The 19,397-nt window shown below is 39.2% G+C and overlaps 2 protein-coding genes across 2 annotated transcripts; both read left to right on the top strand.

The window, feature by feature from the left end:
- Positions 1-2,045: 2,045 nt before the first annotated feature.
- ponzr4 (plac8 onzin related protein 4) lies at positions 2,046-8,651 on the top strand. The gene is made up of 4 exons (XM_034676918.1): positions 2,046-2,843; positions 3,502-3,618; positions 7,864-8,018; positions 8,200-8,651. The coding sequence occupies exons 2-4, from the start codon at positions 3,513-3,515 to the stop codon at positions 8,314-8,316; spliced, it is 378 nt and encodes a 125-aa protein (XP_034532809.1). The 5' UTR covers positions 2,046-2,843; positions 3,502-3,512; the 3' UTR covers positions 8,317-8,651.
- Positions 8,652-16,941: 8,290 nt separating this feature from the next.
- Positions 16,942-18,426, top strand: LOC117807463 (UDP-glucuronosyltransferase 2B20-like). Its single transcript, XM_034676777.1, has one exon. The coding sequence runs from the start codon at positions 16,957-16,959 to the stop codon at positions 18,424-18,426; it is 1,470 nt and encodes a 489-aa protein (XP_034532668.1). The 5' UTR covers positions 16,942-16,956.
- Positions 18,427-19,397: the final 971 nt, after the last annotated feature.

The following is a 19,397-nucleotide window of genomic DNA, read 5'->3' as shown; positions in this document are numbered from 1 at the left end:
GGGGGGTTTGTAGACATGCCAGGGAAAAATATTTCAGGTAGAGAACCATTAAAAAGTCCATTTTGCATGATATGTCACCTTTAACTAAATGCATGACAAACTTAAACTACTTTCAGTAAAAGAAAAAAACAGATGACTATCATATAGCCATGTGGCAAAAAGAAAAGCAGAAAACTCATCACATTTTCTATTTTCAAGGTTTTATTTCAAGGTTAGCTACTATTTTTGTTGATATTTTTTTATTATAATGGGTAAAATGTACTATTTAAAAAAATAATAATTCTGGAAGACATCTCACAACCCCCCATTTGTGTCTCGCGACCCCCCAGGGGGGTCTCGACCCCCACTTTGGGAACCCCTGCTCTAAGAAATGGATGGCTAGTTGGTGAGCATATTTTATGTTATATTTAGCTTAAGTCTATATCCTGTTTATGCTAAAATGTTGTTGTTTATACGTGAGATATGGCCTTAAAACCTGGCTTATGACTCCATTTGCAAGTTTTTTTTTTGGCATTCACTTTAATATCAGACCTTTTTTTCTGAACCTGAGCCATGGTGCGAACCTCAAGAGACACTTGAGACACTTGACAGCATTAACAGCCTCAGTAAGAAACCCAGGCTTCATTTTATTTTGTCATGGTGACTCCTCCTGCTGATACGCTTCAGAAAAGTTTTGGTTTTCTTGCCTCCATCTCCGCAACAATCACCTCTATTTCTGCCGAGGTGAAATTCAGCATCTTGATGCACCGAACAGATGTCCTTATATGGATGAATTGGGGCGTGGTAGTATGCTGATTGCACACGCCTGCCAATTTAGAATGATTCTGATTCACTAATATACGCACGGTGGTGAGAACAAAATTAGCTGGTACGCACGTGTCATGAATCCGACGGTGATTTTACGTAAGCACTTATTTTATGAGTAAGAACATTTCTATGCATTTATTAGTGAATGAGGCACAATGAATCTTAAAAATCCTGAAAACTAATCATTACCATGAAGATGTTTTTAAAGAATATGAAGCCGCAGCTAGCATTAGCACAAAATGTGCATTTTGACCAAGAGTTCTGGGGTCTTTCAGCCCCAAGAACTACTTTCAGCTGAACTAAAAGGTTCCTCTGCCCCCATTGTTGTCTGCGTTTCGACCGCAGGCGAAGGCCAGTGACATATGGAGAAAAAAAAAGTAAATGCACTACACCACCAGACCAGTAGAGGGCAGTAAAACAAAGAGGAATGCCACTCATCACAGATGACACCATAGAAGCAGACGGACAGGCAGGTATCATTAAAAACACTGCGGTTAATCTACCAATCAGACACGTTCAGGTTTGCAGGCCATGCCCCATGAAAGTCCCAAGCAGAGGCTTTTTAAGGGGGAGATTATCTACCCCTGAACTAAATTTAGACCCTGGGTCGACTGGTCGAAACGCACATAGTTCCGGGTTAAAGTTCCTCGGCATCAAAAACCGCCTAAAGAAAAAGAACGTCATGTCTTTATACAAGTCCTTTGAAAAAAGAGCATTTGGAATGGTCATTGGAATGGTTTCCAATCAGCCTCTTCAGTAGACAGTCATATGACTCTTTGTAAACTGCCACCCACTGGCCAGCTGTTGTAAGTGTACCACATATTTCTCAAAATCAAGTTGGCCAGCAGGAATTCAGAAATGCTGCAAGGCTCAGGAATATGTTGCAAATCCTTCTACAGTAGCCAGACCTCATAGATGATTAATTTGTCACATCAAATGAAAAAAACAGAAACCCTTCAAAACTCAAATTCAGTGGACATGTGACAAACTGTTAATGTCTAAAAATGAATGCTTGCACTTCAGTGCTGCATGATGTCCACTTCAGTTGACTCTTCTGTAACTTGCTCAAATTCTGAATATAAATAACCTCACTTTGTGTCCTCAGAAGTAAAAAAAATAACATGTTTGATGCTCTGTTATTATGTGATTAATACATGAAAGGATCAATTCTGTAAGTTTGAATACATCATTATGAAAATGCAGAATCACAGTCAACATAAAGAAGTTTCTTCAGCCTTCAAACAAAGCTACAGAGCCACATAACACCGGGTTGTCATAGACATGTCAGACATTTTTGTTCAGACCTTATCAAACATGTCTGTCTAAAAACAGAGCTGCACTCTCTGCTTGTGCGGTAAAGTGGCACGTTAGCATTATTAATGATGTGTGACGGTCAGATAGTCTGATGACTGACTGTGAAAGGTGTTGACAAGAGTCCAACTGGACGGACGGGTCGGTGGCATGCATCTTCTGGTCTCCTGTCACGTTCACATCTCTGCAGTCCGTCTTTAAGACACATCTCTGCAACCTGTCTTTAAGGCACATCTCTGCAACCTGTCTTTAAGACACATCTCTGCAGCCCGACTTTAAGACACATCTCTGCAACCTGTCTTTAAGACACATCTCTGCAACCTGTCTTTAAGACACATCTCTGCAACCTGTCTTTAAGACACATCTCTGCAGCCCAACTTTAAGACACATCTCTGCAGCCCGACTTTAAGACACATCTCTGCAGCCCGACTTTAAGACACATCTCTGCAGCCCGACTTTAAGGCACATCTCTGCAGCCCGACTTTAAGACTCATCTCTGCAACCTGTCTTTAAGACACATCTCTGCAACCTGTCTTTAAGGCACATCTCTGCAACCTGTCTTAAAGACACATCTCTGCAGCCCGACTTTAAGACACATCTCTGCAGCCGACTTTAAGACACATCTCTGCAGCCCGACTTTAAGACACATCTCTGCAGCCCGACTTTAAGACTCATCTCTGCCCTGAGCATTCTCAGCTGAGCCGTCTGCCTGAGAGGACAATAAGGTAGGATATGAGAAACACGAAATATTAACACCATGATAACCAGCTGCAGGTCAGAGCACATAATTATGCTGAATGATTATATTCTCATCACAGGAGCAACACTCTTTAATTATTCACATATTAAGCATAATAACATAATGGCGTGTTATAGCATAGCAGCTAACTTACAAAACTGTATGATTCCAGTAAAATATGTTGTTCCTGCTTTATAGTAAAAACAAAGTATGAAGAGTTTGCTTAATATGATCTTATAATAAGGTCAAATTGTGAGATCACATGTTTGGAGACATCAGGAAGACAAGAAAATATGACCTTTTATAATAAAATGAGTCATTAAACTTATGACTGAAGTGTTGCTTGCTGCACTAGCAGCTATTTGCATGAATTGAAATCAATGAAGTCCTTAGCTGTGGCCTGTAATATATTGAAATATGATTTATTTCCTGGAGTGGTCGAGTCTATGTGACATAAACTAAGTGAAAAAACATATTTTGACCAAGAGAGATTTGAGTTTTGAAGTGCATGTCCTGTGAAGTAATATTGACCTCAGTGAACTGAACTTTTTGAAAAAGAAAGTTTCTGCCGTCATTGAACCACTAACTTTGAATGCAGCGCTACATTTCACTCTGACTTGTTCTGTGTTCGTCTCTTTTGTCAGAAGCTCAAGTCATGTCTGGGAGGATGGTCGTGACCCAACCCAGGCCCTTCATCAATTCCTCCGTCTCCAACAAATGGACCTCTGGCATCTGTGATTGCTTCCACGACCTGCCGCTGTGTAAGTCTACACTACATGCAATATGACGAGGTATACATATCTTTTATTGACAGAAAAGGGACACTGATACATTTTTAAAAAAGAACATTTAAGCTTATGTCAAAACAAGCTTTATCATCGAGACTGATCTTGTTTCAGGAATGCCAACAAATGTCAGATTGTAGATCAGTGAGGGTCGGTCCACAAAACTATGATCAAGTATGACGGTTCAAGTGAAGAACATTCCTTTCATGGGTTGTCATGTTACAGCTCAAAGTGTCCAGCTAAACATGTGTTCATGTACAGTCATGGAAAAATCAAGAATCACTCTTAGGTCTTCAAGTGCAATTTATTTTAGTACAGTCACAGCCAAAATACTAAACAAATCCTAAAAAATCCATTAAAAACTTTAAATTGATTGATTCCATAAAAGACATAAGACATATTGAGTATTGGGTCATTTTGGAACCAGTAATCCACTAATGAAGGTCGTACTTTTTATTATTAAAACAAGGAACCTAACGCAGGAAACACGCCTGAAGATACAGATTCTCAGCCAGGAAGGGTAAAGCTGCCGCCAGATAGCCAGGAAGTGCAGATGCAGTCCTTCAGCTACACTTGGATACACTCTGCAGAAATACAGACGAACCAACAGCTTGGAAGACAAACCAAGATCTGGGCATCCATGGGTGTCTTCAGCAAGAAATGTGCAGAGAAAACCGCCGAATGACATCACAGGAGCTTCAGCAGCAGTGGTCAAACCAAACTGGTGTCCAGTGATCCACCCACACTGTACGTGGCTGACTTTTAGATCGTGGCTTAAGGTCCTACAAGGCGGTCAAGAAGCCCCTCATCATTGAGATACAGAGGTTAAGCCCGGCGTCGTTGGGCCCAAGCACACAAGCAGCTATAAGTGAGACTAAAGCAAATTCATTCAGTGAGAGGAAACCAGCGGCGTCTTATCAGTGGGTCAAGGAATGAAAAGGGAAGGGACAGCATTGTACTGTGTCAACTATGATGTTCAGTCTTGTAGTTGTATTCCCCATATCGGTCCAAGTGGCCACAGAAGTGTCACCAATTGATTTGTAGACCGCCCCCCCCCCCCCCCCCCCCCCTACAGCATCTTGACTTTGGTGCCAGTAGGATCAATCAATCAGACTTTATTTATAAAGCGCTTTTCATACAATGACATTGTAACACAAAGTGCTGTACATAAAAACAACTTCAAATAGTATACATTAAAAAAAAGAAATATATATATATATATATAAAAATAAAGACCCCCCATCCTAATACCACCCCCAGCCCAAACCCACCCCACAATCCTAAGGTTGAGAACACAATATTTGCAGCAAAAATAATAATAACAATAAAAATAAAATAAATAAATAAATGAAAAATAAATAAGAAGTTGCCGAATGAGCTGAGGAAACACCCTTATGATATCTTAATGAGGAAACACTGGAGGGAAAAAATGATGTTAAAACTCAACACAGGAAATTAAACTCACCAAAATAAAATACATTTCTAAGATCATAAAACACTAAAATATTAAACCTTTAAAAGAAAACAAATATACTTAAAAATAAATAAATAAATAAATAAACAGAATAGAATAGAATAAAGAAAAAGTTACTAGAATTTGAACTTGATAATAAATGAATAAATGAATAAAGTTAGGTGAAATAAAACTGTTATAAGAATAAAACTCAGTTAAAAGTGAGTCTAAAAGGTCTGTCTGGAGTTTGGCACCAGGATTTTCTGGTAGTCTTTTTTATTCATAGGAATCTACCCTTAATTAAGACATAACCTATTTTATAGTGCTATTTTAACTCTAAATGAGACCTATATTGACAAAGAGAACATTATAATGAATAAACAGGACTTCAAAGTATAGATTTACACCATAAAGTCTTTGAGAAAATCAGTAGGGACATTTTCTGGTAAACTTACATACAATGCAATGCTCTTCTTTCATCTGTTTGTCCCCCCCTGCTGGCCATTACAAAGAATGCACATATAAAGTACTTAAACACCAGCTTCATCGACTTCTTTCTACAACTTCCTGTATATTATTCTTATATGTTTCCCTTGATACTGTGTCTAACAACATTGTGTGTATGTCTCTAAGAGGCCCCAGGCAGGGGAAAGTCCAGAGGGGTGGCCAGGAATGGGATGGGCCCTTCCTTGAAATCTAAAGGGCCACCCCTGTTGTCATCTCAAAATCCCCAACTATGATTGGCTTTTTTCTTTGTTGGAGGCGGTACTTATGTAAGAACTAAATACTTAGACTGTGCTGAAACAAACAGTCTGTTATTATATTTCTTGGCATTTCAATACGGCACTTCTTTTTGGTTCTGTAGATAGGAGCAACATGCTTTACACATTTATATCATTAGATAGGAGAGGGATCAGTCCTTTGATGATTTCAAGCAAACTTCTTCACACTGTCTTACTGTCAAAAACACTTATTAACCCTCCTGTTATGTTCCTGGGTTAACTTGACCCGGGGCATATTTAATGATCCAAAAGTGTCAGAACCCAAAAAATCCCAATACACATTTTTTAACTTGATTATAAACTCCATTACTAACCATTTAAATCAATATTTACTGCAATGGTGTTCTTTAATTCTCAGATCATGGTTCAATGAGGATAACTTACTCGTTTTCATGTGTGTTCCTGATTGGTTGAAATATATCACACAGTTGCAAAGAACCAATTAGTATTTGACACTTCTGACCCCTTTTAGCCTCCACTTTGACTGCCGGGTCAAGTTGACCCATGAACAGTATGTAATATAAACATGCAGGGTTAAGAGCATTTCAGTGCTAAAAAATGCTAATAAATGTCTCAAAAAGGCTTTTAAAGGAACCTTAAAATTGGACTTTCGAAAAAGTATACACAGGAGTATGACATCTGTATGATACTTTAATGTTAGGAGTTAAACAGGGTTCCCACGCGTCCTGGAAAATCTGGAAAACATTTGACCAGTTTTCCAGTACTGGAAAACACCTGGAAAATGGGAGAAAAAGTAAAATGTCCTGAAAAATCACATATAGTCCTGGAAAATGATTCCAACATGACTGTGTGCGACCTGACAAGGTTAAAAAAAGCACATCCCCATTCAACATTTGTGACCATTTTTGTCATTCAGTTCTATTTAGTTCAATTTATGCACTGATCCTCTGATTATTATTATTATTTATTTATTTCAGTGAGGCAGCTTCCAGAGTCCTTTGTTGGCTCTTTTGTTTTTTACTTAGCTCATTTTATATTTATAGAGAAAAGAGAAAGCTGAGATGAGAGTCGCCCATCATTGTTACTTGGTTGCACTAATAAAGTGAAGTGCTGTACATCTGTGGTTGCATTATTCTGTAATCAATTTGCCATAATTTTTAAGCATGTAAGAGATGATTTCATGGATAGTCATAGACTGCACGTCTTCAGTGTAGACTTCCACTGAGAGGAACATATTAGACTATTTAGGAACTAAATTAGGAACTAAATTTAGACTGTCATACCAGCTTGATCATCACTGAAAATGTCCTTGAAATGTCCTGGAAAATGATCTCTGGAGAAGAGTGGGAACCCTGGTTAAAGCAGATTTGTTGTATAAGCAAATAGATTAAAGAAATGCTGTTAATTCATCCATGGGTGTGTGCGTAGATACTCAAAGCCACCCCTGCATAAGTCAGTATCTCAGTCGTGCGTAGTGCGTAGTTATAACATTAACAATGAAAAAGATAATAAGAGACAACAGTAACAAAAATAAGAACAGCAATTATTTTAATAGAAAAAAAATGAATAAAATAGAATAAATAATTAATATATAATAATATAAGTAATAAAAAATAAATACAATTAAATAAATACATGAATAAATATTAATAAAAAAGGTTATATTCAAAAAATATACTAATAACACAATCAGCAACACAATTATAATATCAACAGCAACAACAGTAATAATTATAATAATACACAAAGATACTAAAATTAATAATAATAATAAAATTACAAATAATAATTATATTACTGAAAACGTTATATATATATACACATATACATATGTGCAAATGTGTAACAACAAATAGTTATACATGGACTTAATATTTATACCCCAGTTCTACAGAATCTGGACACGCCCCTGCCTGGCTCAGAGTTCAATACTACAGCAAAGACTGTACTGGCTCATGTTTGCAGGCATATTTCCTAAAGTTAAGCACGTCCCTATTGTGGAACATAATTGTGGCTTTGTTTCAGGTTGCCTTGCCTTTTGGTGTCTCCCCTGCTTCGCCTGTAAGACGGCACACGATGCCGGGGAGTGTGTATGTTTACCTCTGCTGGATGTTTTTGGATGCATCCCTCCCATTACCACGGCCCTCAGAGTGTCGGTGCGCCAACGATACGGCATTGAGGTATGGGCACGGTGTTAACCTAAGCTCCTATTCACAGACATTTACACTACACCTTTATAATGAGGAATGAATGTAGCCTGGATAAGTGCTGTGTTCTAACAGCAGATGTGTGCACAAGCCAATAAATCTGTACTCTTCTATTCATAAACCAGACGACCTCTGACTGTGTGTCTCTTCACAGGGTACAGTGTGCAAAGACTGTGTGTACGCCTGCTGCTGCGGGCCCTGCACCTGGTGTCAAATGGCAAGAGAGATCAAATCAAGGATGAGTCCCATCGTCTTCACCAACATGGTGTGATAAAATGACATTTTCATGGTCTTTTGGAGTTTGATATGATACTATGGCTTGTTTTTTTTGCAAATGGGAGGGATACTTCGACTTTTTAAATGATGTGTTTTAAGCCTATCTACATCTGAGGAATGTCACTAAGTAACTGATTGCAGATCAGCATACAATGGCCATGAACATTGCATCGCTTACAGACATGACCTAGAGATAAGCAGCTGTCTAACCAGCCTGCATGTGGGTTTCTTCTACAACTGTTTTAATGGTGGGATAAACTTTATGCTAATGCTGCAGTTTTGGGTTGGTTGAATTGCATTATAAGCAACATGTAAATAAAGGCGACAATGTGTACAGTTATATACTTGTATATGAGTAAATTCAAACATATGCACAGATCAAGTTTGGTGCACAGAAACCAAGCTTATCAATAAACTGGTTTGTTTTTAAGTTTCTTTTGAACAGGTTTATCTCATGGTGCATACATAAATCAATCAATCAGACTTTATTTATAAAGCGCTTTTCATACAATGACATTGTAACACAGATTGCTGTACATAAAAACAACTTGGAATAGAATAAATACAAAAAAAGATATACAAATAAACCCCCCCCTCATCCTAATCCCAACCTCAGCTCCGACCCCCAAACCCACCCCACAATCCTAAGGTTATAAGCAACAATAATAATAAAAACAATGAAAATAAAAATTCATAAATAAATAAATTAAAAATTAAAAAGAAGTTGCTGAACGAACAGAGGAAATGCTCTCATGATATCTTGATGAGGAAACACTGGAGGTAAAATAAGATGTTAAAACTCAACACAGGAAATGAAACTCACCAAAATAAAATACATTTCTAAGATAATAAAACACTAAAATATTAAACCATTAAAAGAAAATAAGATGCTAAACTTAGAATAAATAAAAAATAAAATAAAATAATATCAAATAAATAAAAAATGACTACAATTTAAACTAGATAATAAATAAATAAATATTATAAAATAAGAAATGACTACAATTTGAATTAGACAACAAATAAATAAATAAATACATAAATAAAGTAAGGTGAAATAAAACTGTTGTAAGCATTAAACTCAGTGTAAAGCGAGACTAAAAAGGTCAGTCTGGAGTTTTAAAGATGTTGATGCTCTGTGCAGCCCTCAGATCTTCAGGTAGGGTGTTCCACAGGCCTGAGGGCCGTGATGATAATAAGCTGCCTCACCGAAGGTCTAAATACATCATGTCATCTTATTCTCTATTGATAGTGTCATATAATTATAATTGGTTACATGGGGTCTCAATAAGTGAAATATGCAGAGTAGTCCATGGAAAGGCATGAATTCTCTGCTGAGGAGATCTGGGGGGGCATGGCCACTTGAAATGAAATCCTTGTTTCTGATTGGCTGTCCCTGCTCTGAGCACATGTGTGATTAATAACAGCTGCACTGAAGGATCCCGTTACGACTTTCTGCAAGAAAAAAAATGAAATGCATGCTATAGCATCTCAGTGAAGAACGTGCATGTTATTGGAACAGTCTATGGCATGTACTTGATCTGCATAGCTCCAAACATGAATCAACAGGGTCAGAATAAGACATCACTGGTTTGTACCTGAACAGGCTTGAACTGCCTTCTGAGGAGCGTGACTTTGGTAATCATGAACATGTCATGTCAACATGTAAACTCTTGGAGCACATGGCCTTTAAGCTGCATGTCTTTATCTCTGCCGAGGTGATTGTGCTTTCACTGCTCAAGTTTGTGAAACTTCACAAAGGCAGAGGTGAGGAGGGGAAGGCTGCAGCGCACTGATATGACTGTTTTGACCTTGCTGCTTTCTCACACACTCTGGCTCTGTTCCAGCTGGGCTCTTTGCCAAGTTCTGCCCGATGTTTCCACATCCAACAGGTTACAATAAACCAGCCTGTGAGCAGAATAAGAGGATTTAATACAGAAAGAAACCTGACCAGTTAAGAAAAACAGGCAGTCAACCCCACAAATCTTTTGAATCAGTATAAAAATATACACCATAATATACAATATCACTGCTACGCTGATTACTCCCAGGTACACTACTGTTCAAAAGTTTGGGGTCACCCAGACAAATTTGTGTTTTTCATGAAAACTCACAGTTTTATTTATTAAATGAGTTACAAAATGAATAGAAAATATAGTCAAGACATTGAGAATGTTAGAAATAATGATTTTTAGTTGAAATAATAATTTTGTCCTTCAAGCTTTTCTTTCATCAAAGAATGCTCCCTTTGCAGCAATTACAGCATTGCAGACCTTTGGCATTCTAGCTGTTAAGTTGTTGAGGGAATCTGAAGAAATTTCACCCCACGCTTCCTGAAGCACCTCCCACAAGTTGGATTGGCTTGATGGACACTTCTTGTGTACCATACGGTCAAGCTGCTCCCACAACAGCTCAATGGGGTTGAGATCTGGTGACTGTGCTGTCCACTCCATTGCAGACAGAATACCAGCTGCCTGCTTCTTCCCTAAATAGTTCTTGCATAATCTGGAAGTGTGCTTTGGGTCATTGTCCTGTTGTAGGAGGAAATTGGCTCCAATCAAGCATTGTCCACAGGGTATGGCATGGTGTTGCAAAATTGAGTGATAGCCTTCATGATTCAAAATCCCTTTTATCTGGTACAAATCTCCCACTTTACCTGCACCAAAGCATCCTCAGACCATCACATGACCTCCACCATGCTTAACAGATGGCATCAAGCACTCCTCCAGCATTTTTTCACTTGTTCTGTATCTCACTAATCTTCTTCTGTGTGATCCAAACACCTCAAACTTTGATTTGTCCATCCGTACCTTTTTCAAATCTTCCTCTGTCCATTGTCTGTGTTCTTCTGCACATATTAATCTTTTCCTTTTATTGGCCAGTCTCAGATATGGCTTTTTCTTTGCCACTCAACAGCTGGAGATCTCAAAATGTTCTAAAACTCAGTGAAGACAAAACTGAAGTTATCCTTTTCTCCACATCAAATTCTACTAATAACATACTCAGCCACCTTGGACCCCTTTCACTTAACATTACACCTACTGCAAGAAACTTAGGTGTGCGGTTTGACTCCAAGCTTTGTTTTGATGCCCAGGTTAAAAAGGTTGTGCAGACATGTTTGTTCCATCTCAAACTAATTTCCAAATCAAATCATTTTAATCATTTAAAGACTTGCACAAGGTTGTCAATGCCTTTATCTTGTCAAGATTAGATATCTGCAATGCCATTTGTTCTGGTTTATCTCATACTTCTGTTCCCCGCCTTCAATTAACTCAAAATGCAGCTGCCCAATTAATCACTGGATCACGAAAACCAGATCACATGACTCAAATTCTGGCTTCTTTACGTTGGCTTCCTGTTAAATTTCCCTGGAAAGATTATTGTACAGGCTTCCAGATAGGGTGGAGGAGTATGACTTGAAGTGGAGGCATTATCACTCTTTTTTGTCTGACTGAAGACGTTTCCAACTCAGAAAACAGGAGAATGATTTCAGTTGAACAACAATTGTTATGGTCCTGGTTTTTTGTTATTTGCCCTAACCCTCTCTCTCTCTGCCTGCAGGTTGCATGGGTAGGGGCGGGGCCGGTCTCCTCAGGAGTGAGGCTCATCAGGCACACCTGTCCCTGATTTTCTCATCAGCACTGGCTTCTTAAGCTGCCACCAAACACTCCTCCAGTGCCAGATTATTTTCCTCTAGCCGCATGCTCCATGTCCCATTGTAGCCTTGCTCCTGAGGAGATTCAAGCCACGCTTTCTGTGTACTTATCTCGAGTTTCTTCCAGAGGACTGATTCCTAGTTTTTTGTTTGTGAGTTTTTTTGATAGAACCTAGTGATGGTGAGATGAAGCCTCATGAGGCTTCGAACCACTTGAGCCAATTGGTTCGAGAAAGGGTTCATTTCTCGAAGCTTCATGTGCACACGAAACCACCTACTGGCCAGGTTTATCATTACATGCTGCTGGATCTTAACCACATAATGTGTGATGCATTGAATTTTTGTGTCTGTTATGGGAATGACTAAATTACAAAAAATGTATGACCAAATCATTTCTGTACATAAATGATCATATATGTGTATGATACAATATTTTTGAATGTATTCTGTGTGTGTACATTTTCCCAAAATGGTAGTATCATATGATATGGCAGGTTGTGTAATTATATTTTTCTGTCACTTTAGGAAAATGGAATTGGCTTAAGCAGCCAGAGGACAGTAAAAGGGATTGTGGAACTAGGAAGAGGGCACTGAATATGCTTGTGTTATTAGGAGTTATTAAATCAAAATGTTACCACACAGGGGAAATCCTCCTCTTTCTTTCTTGTTAAAGTTACATTTTTGGGCTTTGACATCTTTTATTTATAGAGGAGAGGACAGTGTAGAAACTGGAAGAAAGTGTGAAAAAAACATGATTAATAAGCCGCAGGCTGGATTCGAACCCTAGCCAAATATTTCATGGACATGCTATTTACCATTAGGCCAAGTCTGTAACAGATTAGCAAGACGTCCGCACCTAATTCCCCTCTTTCTAGTTGGCTCTGTCTTACCTGTCCTCTTTTCACTCCTAAATCTTCAAACCATCTCTCTCTCTCTCTCTCTCTCTCTAAACTATATAAACGCTATCCAAACTCTAGTATCCAAACTATCAAAACTCTATCCGAACTCTGAACTGACCGCAGCTCTCCATCAAAAACCCACATTATGAATGGGACCTGAGGGGTTTATATTGCTGTCAAACCATCAAACCTTGCAGCAAAATCTGAACCATTTGCCGAAGCAGTCACGTGGTACAGCCGGGCAGCGAGGCTTCGGACGTCATCATTTTCGGCTCCTCCCCTCAATGAAGCGAGCCTCGATACGCGCTTCACGGAAACGCCCCCTCCGTTACTCGACACACGCTTCGAAGCCTCGGAACAACTCGTAACATCACTAATAGAACCTTTTTCCCCCTTTTTGGGTGATTTTGTGTTACTCCTAGTTTTGTACTTTTTCTCAGTTGTTTTTACCCGCAAGGCGCTTTAGTTGAACCTTGATGAATATTTTTTTCCCTGTACTCTGCATTTGGGTCCTGGTCCTTTGCTCAAGCCCTAACAACAATAATGATATAAACAATTGTGGGAATACTGTGGTACAACGCAACAAGAAACACTGTTAAATTTGAGGCTGTCTGTGCATCTGTTTTTATTTATTCATTTATTTTTTGTGTATGTAGTGGTTGTTGCTATGATTCTTATTTTTATGTGTGTATGTAATTGTATTGTGTTTATTTTAGTTCTAGGTGGTCCTTGCCATTCAGGATGCCACTGCTTGTTTATGCTTGTTCACTGTGAAAATAACAATAAAAACTATGAATCATAAAAAAAAAAAAAATCTTATTAATTTTAAAATGTTATTGCTATCTAATAAAGCTCTACACAATCTGGCTCTAGTCTCCAGCCCAGGGGCAATCATAGTTTTGCAGTAGTCTTGACAGATTACAATGCATTGCTGTGTCTCAGTTGAGGAAGGCTGTGCACCAAAGCCTCAGTTCATTAAGACTGTCATGCTCTTTGAGCCTGAAAATTGAGTCACCTGGACTTTAGCCCATGCAAAACAGGGTCTGTGTTAAACATGCACTTAGTGGGAATGCAGAAACCCACCAGCGTGTTTGCTCACTTAGCACTTTCAGTTTTTGCTAAATCCCTGGATATTGACAAAGCAACAACCAGGTGAGGCATTCAATTCACTTTTAGTTGAATAATTAGGAGCCTGTAACCTTCAACAAGCAGCTTGAACCAAATATTAAATGAAGCAGGTTAATTTCTTGGCAAAAAACATGAATTTTTCATCTGTTGGATTACTGTCATAGTTGATCTTTGCCCATAGGAATGCAAACTCATAACATTAGGTGGGTGAATATAGACTGTTTACCTGTGACTAAAATATGCAAGGTGAGTTAAAACTATGAGGATTATTTTATCTAATCTAACTTGATATAATACAAATCATGCAGTTTTAACCATAAAATATGCAGTCTTACTTCACTTTACATACCGCAAATGGTATCCTTGAGCCTTTGGAGGGTGACCAATGTGCAGATAAACTCCTGTTTGAAGCTACAAGATGAAAGAAGATGAATTGATTTGATTTTACTGTTACCTCTTTCTTTTTAAATTGAGTTTTCTGCTGTCAGAAATAACTCTAATGTTCTTAGACTTTAAAGTAGGCCTATTTTTAGTTAGACCTAAACATGATACAGTCCTTGTTCTAAACTGAATTAATTATATTTTTAAAAAGATATTAAAAATCTAACATATACAGAGTCAGAGTTCTTCTTATTGTTGTCTTCATGCACTTTTCACTTTGTAAATCACTTTGGCCAACTTGGTCGTTTTAAATGTGCTGTATGAATAAAGTTGGCTCATGGATGAAAGGAAGAAGCAGTGATGATGATGGTTATGGTTGTATTTAGCTATAGTATCTTTATTTATTTATTTACATTTTTTTATATATTATTACTCTTCTTCTTCTTCTTCTTCTTCTTCTTCTTCTTCTTCTTATTATTCTTCTTCTTCTTCTTCTTCTTCTTATTATTATTATATCTCTTTATTTGTATTTACTCCATTTCTTACTTGCCCACTGAACTATGTTCCCTTTTTTTCATTTACTAATTTATTTACTTATTTTTTATTTAATTTGTATGTGATGGTAGTGTGCATACCTATATATACACACATACGTACACATCTGCACATATTTCTGCTGTTTTAATTAATTGACCCTTCTGTTGTTGTTAATTGTTATAGTGATATTAAATAATGTTCCAGTGAAGGTCATGTTTCTGGGCCTTCCTGCTGGTTATTTTGCAGCCTGAAAGCTACCTTTTCTAACCGAGTTATTTCCACTGCTTTGGTGATCCACTATTTATAAGATGGTGCGTTAGATTCAATCCAGTTAGCCATGATGACTTCGTTATGCAACACTTTAATAAACAAATAAATAAATAAAGTTGACTTAACTTACCTTGTCTTTTTAGCTGCATCTAAATTCTTTTTCCGTTGACCCTCCTTTACTTCAGTCCCCAGCCTTTAATCACTGACATTTACTAAACTATATGAATTACTGCATTCTACTCTATAATTATAGACAGGTATTATGTGTAAGAGACAAGAAAATCTGCAGCTATGAACACTTAGAAACACACATCTAACTCTCCAACCTCTCAGCTGAATATTTGGCTAAAGGATCCGACTTTAACACCTTGAGACCCGGGGAGCATCCTCTAAAATAAAGGAGCTGAGGGAAAACCTGACTTCTGCTACAGTGAACAAAGCACTCTGTAACTCTGGATTTCTCTCTGGAGCTGCAAACTGAGCGGTTCAGCTCACTGTTCACCAAAGTATGAGCGCTTTCAATGAACATGCGTTTATTTTAGTGCGAACAACATCCTCTCTATTTTCAGAGTCCTGGTGCAGACAATGCTCCAGTCTGAGCACAAGCCTGAGTCATCAGTGCCAAAGTCCAAGTAGTTACAAGCCCAACAGGTCACTGTGACCAAGACTGATAGTCACGTTAGTCTTTGTAGGTCAAGACTGTCATCAAACATGTTAAATGATTGAAATGTGTGTGAAAGTTGAAGTTGGCTTTTCTAGTGGATGGTGTGATCACCACTGACTGAATATCTTTTTAAATTGATATTTTTGGGCATTTTCACCTTTAATGGATAGGACAGCTGAAGAGAGACAGGAAGCATGGGGAGTAGGGAGAGGGGAAGGACATGCAGTAAATGGTCAAGGCAGGAATTGAACCTGTGACCTCTGAGAGGAGGGCTATAGATTCTGTATTACCTCTTTTCGACCAAGGCGAACCGGGTTGTATTTCCAGGCTGGTTCAGAGCTGGTTGAACTTGTGAACCAACACGGCACCTGTTTGTTTTTTAGCCCGCTCGAGCCCGTGGAAGAGGCACGTCATGACGTCAGATTTACTTGACCACTTTTCCCAGCAGCGCTAGCGCAAACTTTCCCTCACAACAACAATGATGGCAGCTTGTCTCCTCGGCCGACCACTGCTTAGCCTTGGAATCCATTACTCTCTTTTATTTTTCGCTGCAGGACGATGGAGGAAACACGTTTGGTTTGTGTTTTTGATCAGGGCAACCTCGCCCCCGCCCCCGCCCCTGACGTTAGTGGTTCACGGTTCTAGACCAGCAAAGAGTTGGAGCTGCTCTGGAACCGGTTTTCCTGGCCAGGAGCCGGTTCAGTTGCAGTTGAAACACAAAAAACTGGTTCTCTATGGAGCGCCGGCTCCAAACTGGACCTGAAACTGCCTTGGTCAAAAAGGGGTCTATACGTGGCGCGTGCCTTGACCACTAGGCCAACGGCGCCCACTGACTGCATATCTTATGATGTCTTTGGCCTCTGATTTCTGCTACGACCAACCACAACAACAACCGACCAAACGCTACACCGGCAATAATTAGATATAGAAGATAGGAAAGTAATACCAATACCAACCACTTGTGTCTTTGTTCTCTTACAGGAAATCCTGAGGATGATCCAAGTATTCCTGACTGGGCTCTTCTTCCTGTTGCTCAGGCCCACTTGTTGCAGTGGCAGCAGGATTCTGGTAGTTCCCGTTGATGGCAGCCATTGGATCAACATGGAGGTGATCCTCCGAGAGCTGCACTCCAGAGGCCACGACATCACTGTGCTGCACTCTGCCAAGAGCTGGTACATCCCTATTAACTCTACTTTCTATACCTCCATTACAAGGCGTATGATGGAGGATGAGTCAGACCTGAGTTACTACAATATTATGGTTTTGAAAGTTATGGAATGCCGCAAGTCATCAACTTTCACACGCACCTTCTGTCAAAATGACTTAATCGGATCCATGTTTGGTCTCGGCCACAAGATCCTTGCAGGAGCAGCTGCTGAAATGTTGGATGATCCTGTTTTTATAAAGAAACTTCAGGATGCCAAGTTTGACCTGATGCTCACAGACCCTGGCTTGCCCATAGGGGTTATATTGGGTAGCTACCTCAAACTGCCAATGGTTTTTAATGTGCGCTGGATCAATACTGGAGAGGCCCATCTTACCATAGCTCCCTCTCCTCTCTCGTATGTCCCCTTATCAGTAAGTGAACTTCACGATGAAATGGATTTCCTGGATAGGATCAAGAATATGTTACATTATTTCCAAAGCTATGCTCAACAGCACTACATCATAAACCCTCTTTACTCAGACTTGTTCGAGCGTCACTTCCCCCCTGAAACTGACATGTTGTCTCTGCAGCTTTCAGCTGATCTCTGGCTGGTAAGAACAGATTTCGTCTTTGAGTTCCCTCGCCCCACAATGCCCAATGTGGTCTACATAGCAGGATTCCAGTGCAAAAAGGCCCGTCCCCTCCCTGCTGATCTGGAGGCCTTCGTGCAGAGCTCTGGGGAGCATGGGGTGGTAATCATGTCTCTGGGGACGCTGGTGTCGGCTCTGTCTCGTGAGGTCACTGAGGCCATCGCTGCTGCTTTTGCTCGCCTCCCTCAGAAGGTGGTGTGGAAGTTTGTTGGTGAAAAGCCTTCATCTTTGGGGAACAACACACTCTTGGTGAAATGGCTACCTCAGAATGACCTCCTTGGACACCCCAAGACTCGTGCCTTCGTAGCCCATGGTGGCACCAATGGCATGTATGAGGCCATTTACCATGGCGTTCCAGTTGTGGGCTTGCCCCTCTTCTTTGACCAGTTTGATAACGTACTCCGGCTGAAAGTGCGAGGGGCAGCCCGGGTGGTGGAGGCAGGATCACTCACAGAAGATGAGTTTGTGGAGGCTTTGAAAGACGTCATCGAGACTCCTTCATATCGTAACAACATGAAGCGTCTTTCACTGCTGCACCAGGACCTCCCTATGTCCCCCATGGACACCGCCATCTTTTGGATTGAGTACGTCATCAGACACAAGGGAGCCGCCCATCTTCAGGCTGCAGGTTTTAGTCTACCTTGGTACTCGTACTTCTGTCTGGATGTGGCCGTTTTCTTCTTAGTCATTATTGTAGCCTTTGTCTGGGCTTCAGTTTCAGTCTGCAGGATTCTCTGCTCCTGGAGCTCCTGGAAAAAGATGAAAGCAGAGTGACGATGTAAACATTTTCAGTGACTTCTTTCTTGTTGGGAGTATTTGTCTCTGCAAATACTGTTTGATGGGTTTTAATTCATATTTTTAATTAATTTATATCACTTTGCCAGTCACACTGAATTTCTGTTGACATTATTATTGAGCACTCTTGGAACCCTCTCCCAACCCCAGGCTGTTTAATACATAGACATAGTGTTAGTAGCGTCAACTATTTGTTCATGAAGAGACTCAAACCAACTTCCAGCAGTCTAGCAACTAACAAAGGGTTAGAGTTGAGGCAATAACCTAGCTGCATGGCTAACATTCAGCTATGTTAGTTATCACAAATAAAAAACATGAGGTATAGAGACTAAAAACTTTTTTGTACCAGGCTGTAAAGATGTTTAACTCCACTGTTATAAGTGATTTTGGTAACACTGTATATTAACTACACACTTTTAAGCATTAGTTAAGCATTAATTAAGGTTATGATTCTAACATTTAGTAAGGGTTAGTGAACACCTTATTACATAGCAAATTATCATTAATCAAGGTAGTCACAAAGGACTTATAAGCTGCTTGTTCATGGTTTTGTGAGCTGATCTAAAGTGAGGACTTTATATGCTTTACAAAGGATTCATTAATGAGATTTAAGACCAGCAGCACCTTAAAACACAGAAGTCACAGATATTGATTCAATAGAATAAGGAAACAGACACAACACATGGACTTAAACTTGTATTTATTAAATGGAAACAACCTCTGTATAAAACCGCGTTTATCAAAATAACTCTTCATATGAACATAAAATACTCTGCAACTGAAAAAGAAAATCTCTCAAACTTAAGGTGCTCACAGTGGAAAAACTCAAATAAAATATGACATATCAAATATATAAAAAGACACAGTAACATTTAAACGCTGGCTGTATGAAACCATTTGTAAACACAAGTTAAAATGCAGCTGCAAAACTGAACAATAACTTGGATTCT

Source organism: Notolabrus celidotus, chromosome 23, assembly GCF_009762535.1.
Source record: "Notolabrus celidotus isolate fNotCel1 chromosome 23, fNotCel1.pri, whole genome shotgun sequence".
NCBI classification, from domain to species: Eukaryota; Metazoa; Chordata; class Actinopteri; order Labriformes; family Labridae; genus Notolabrus; species Notolabrus celidotus.
The sequence above is the reverse complement of the archived record's forward strand: the minus strand, read 5'-3'. Positions and strand labels throughout refer to the sequence as shown.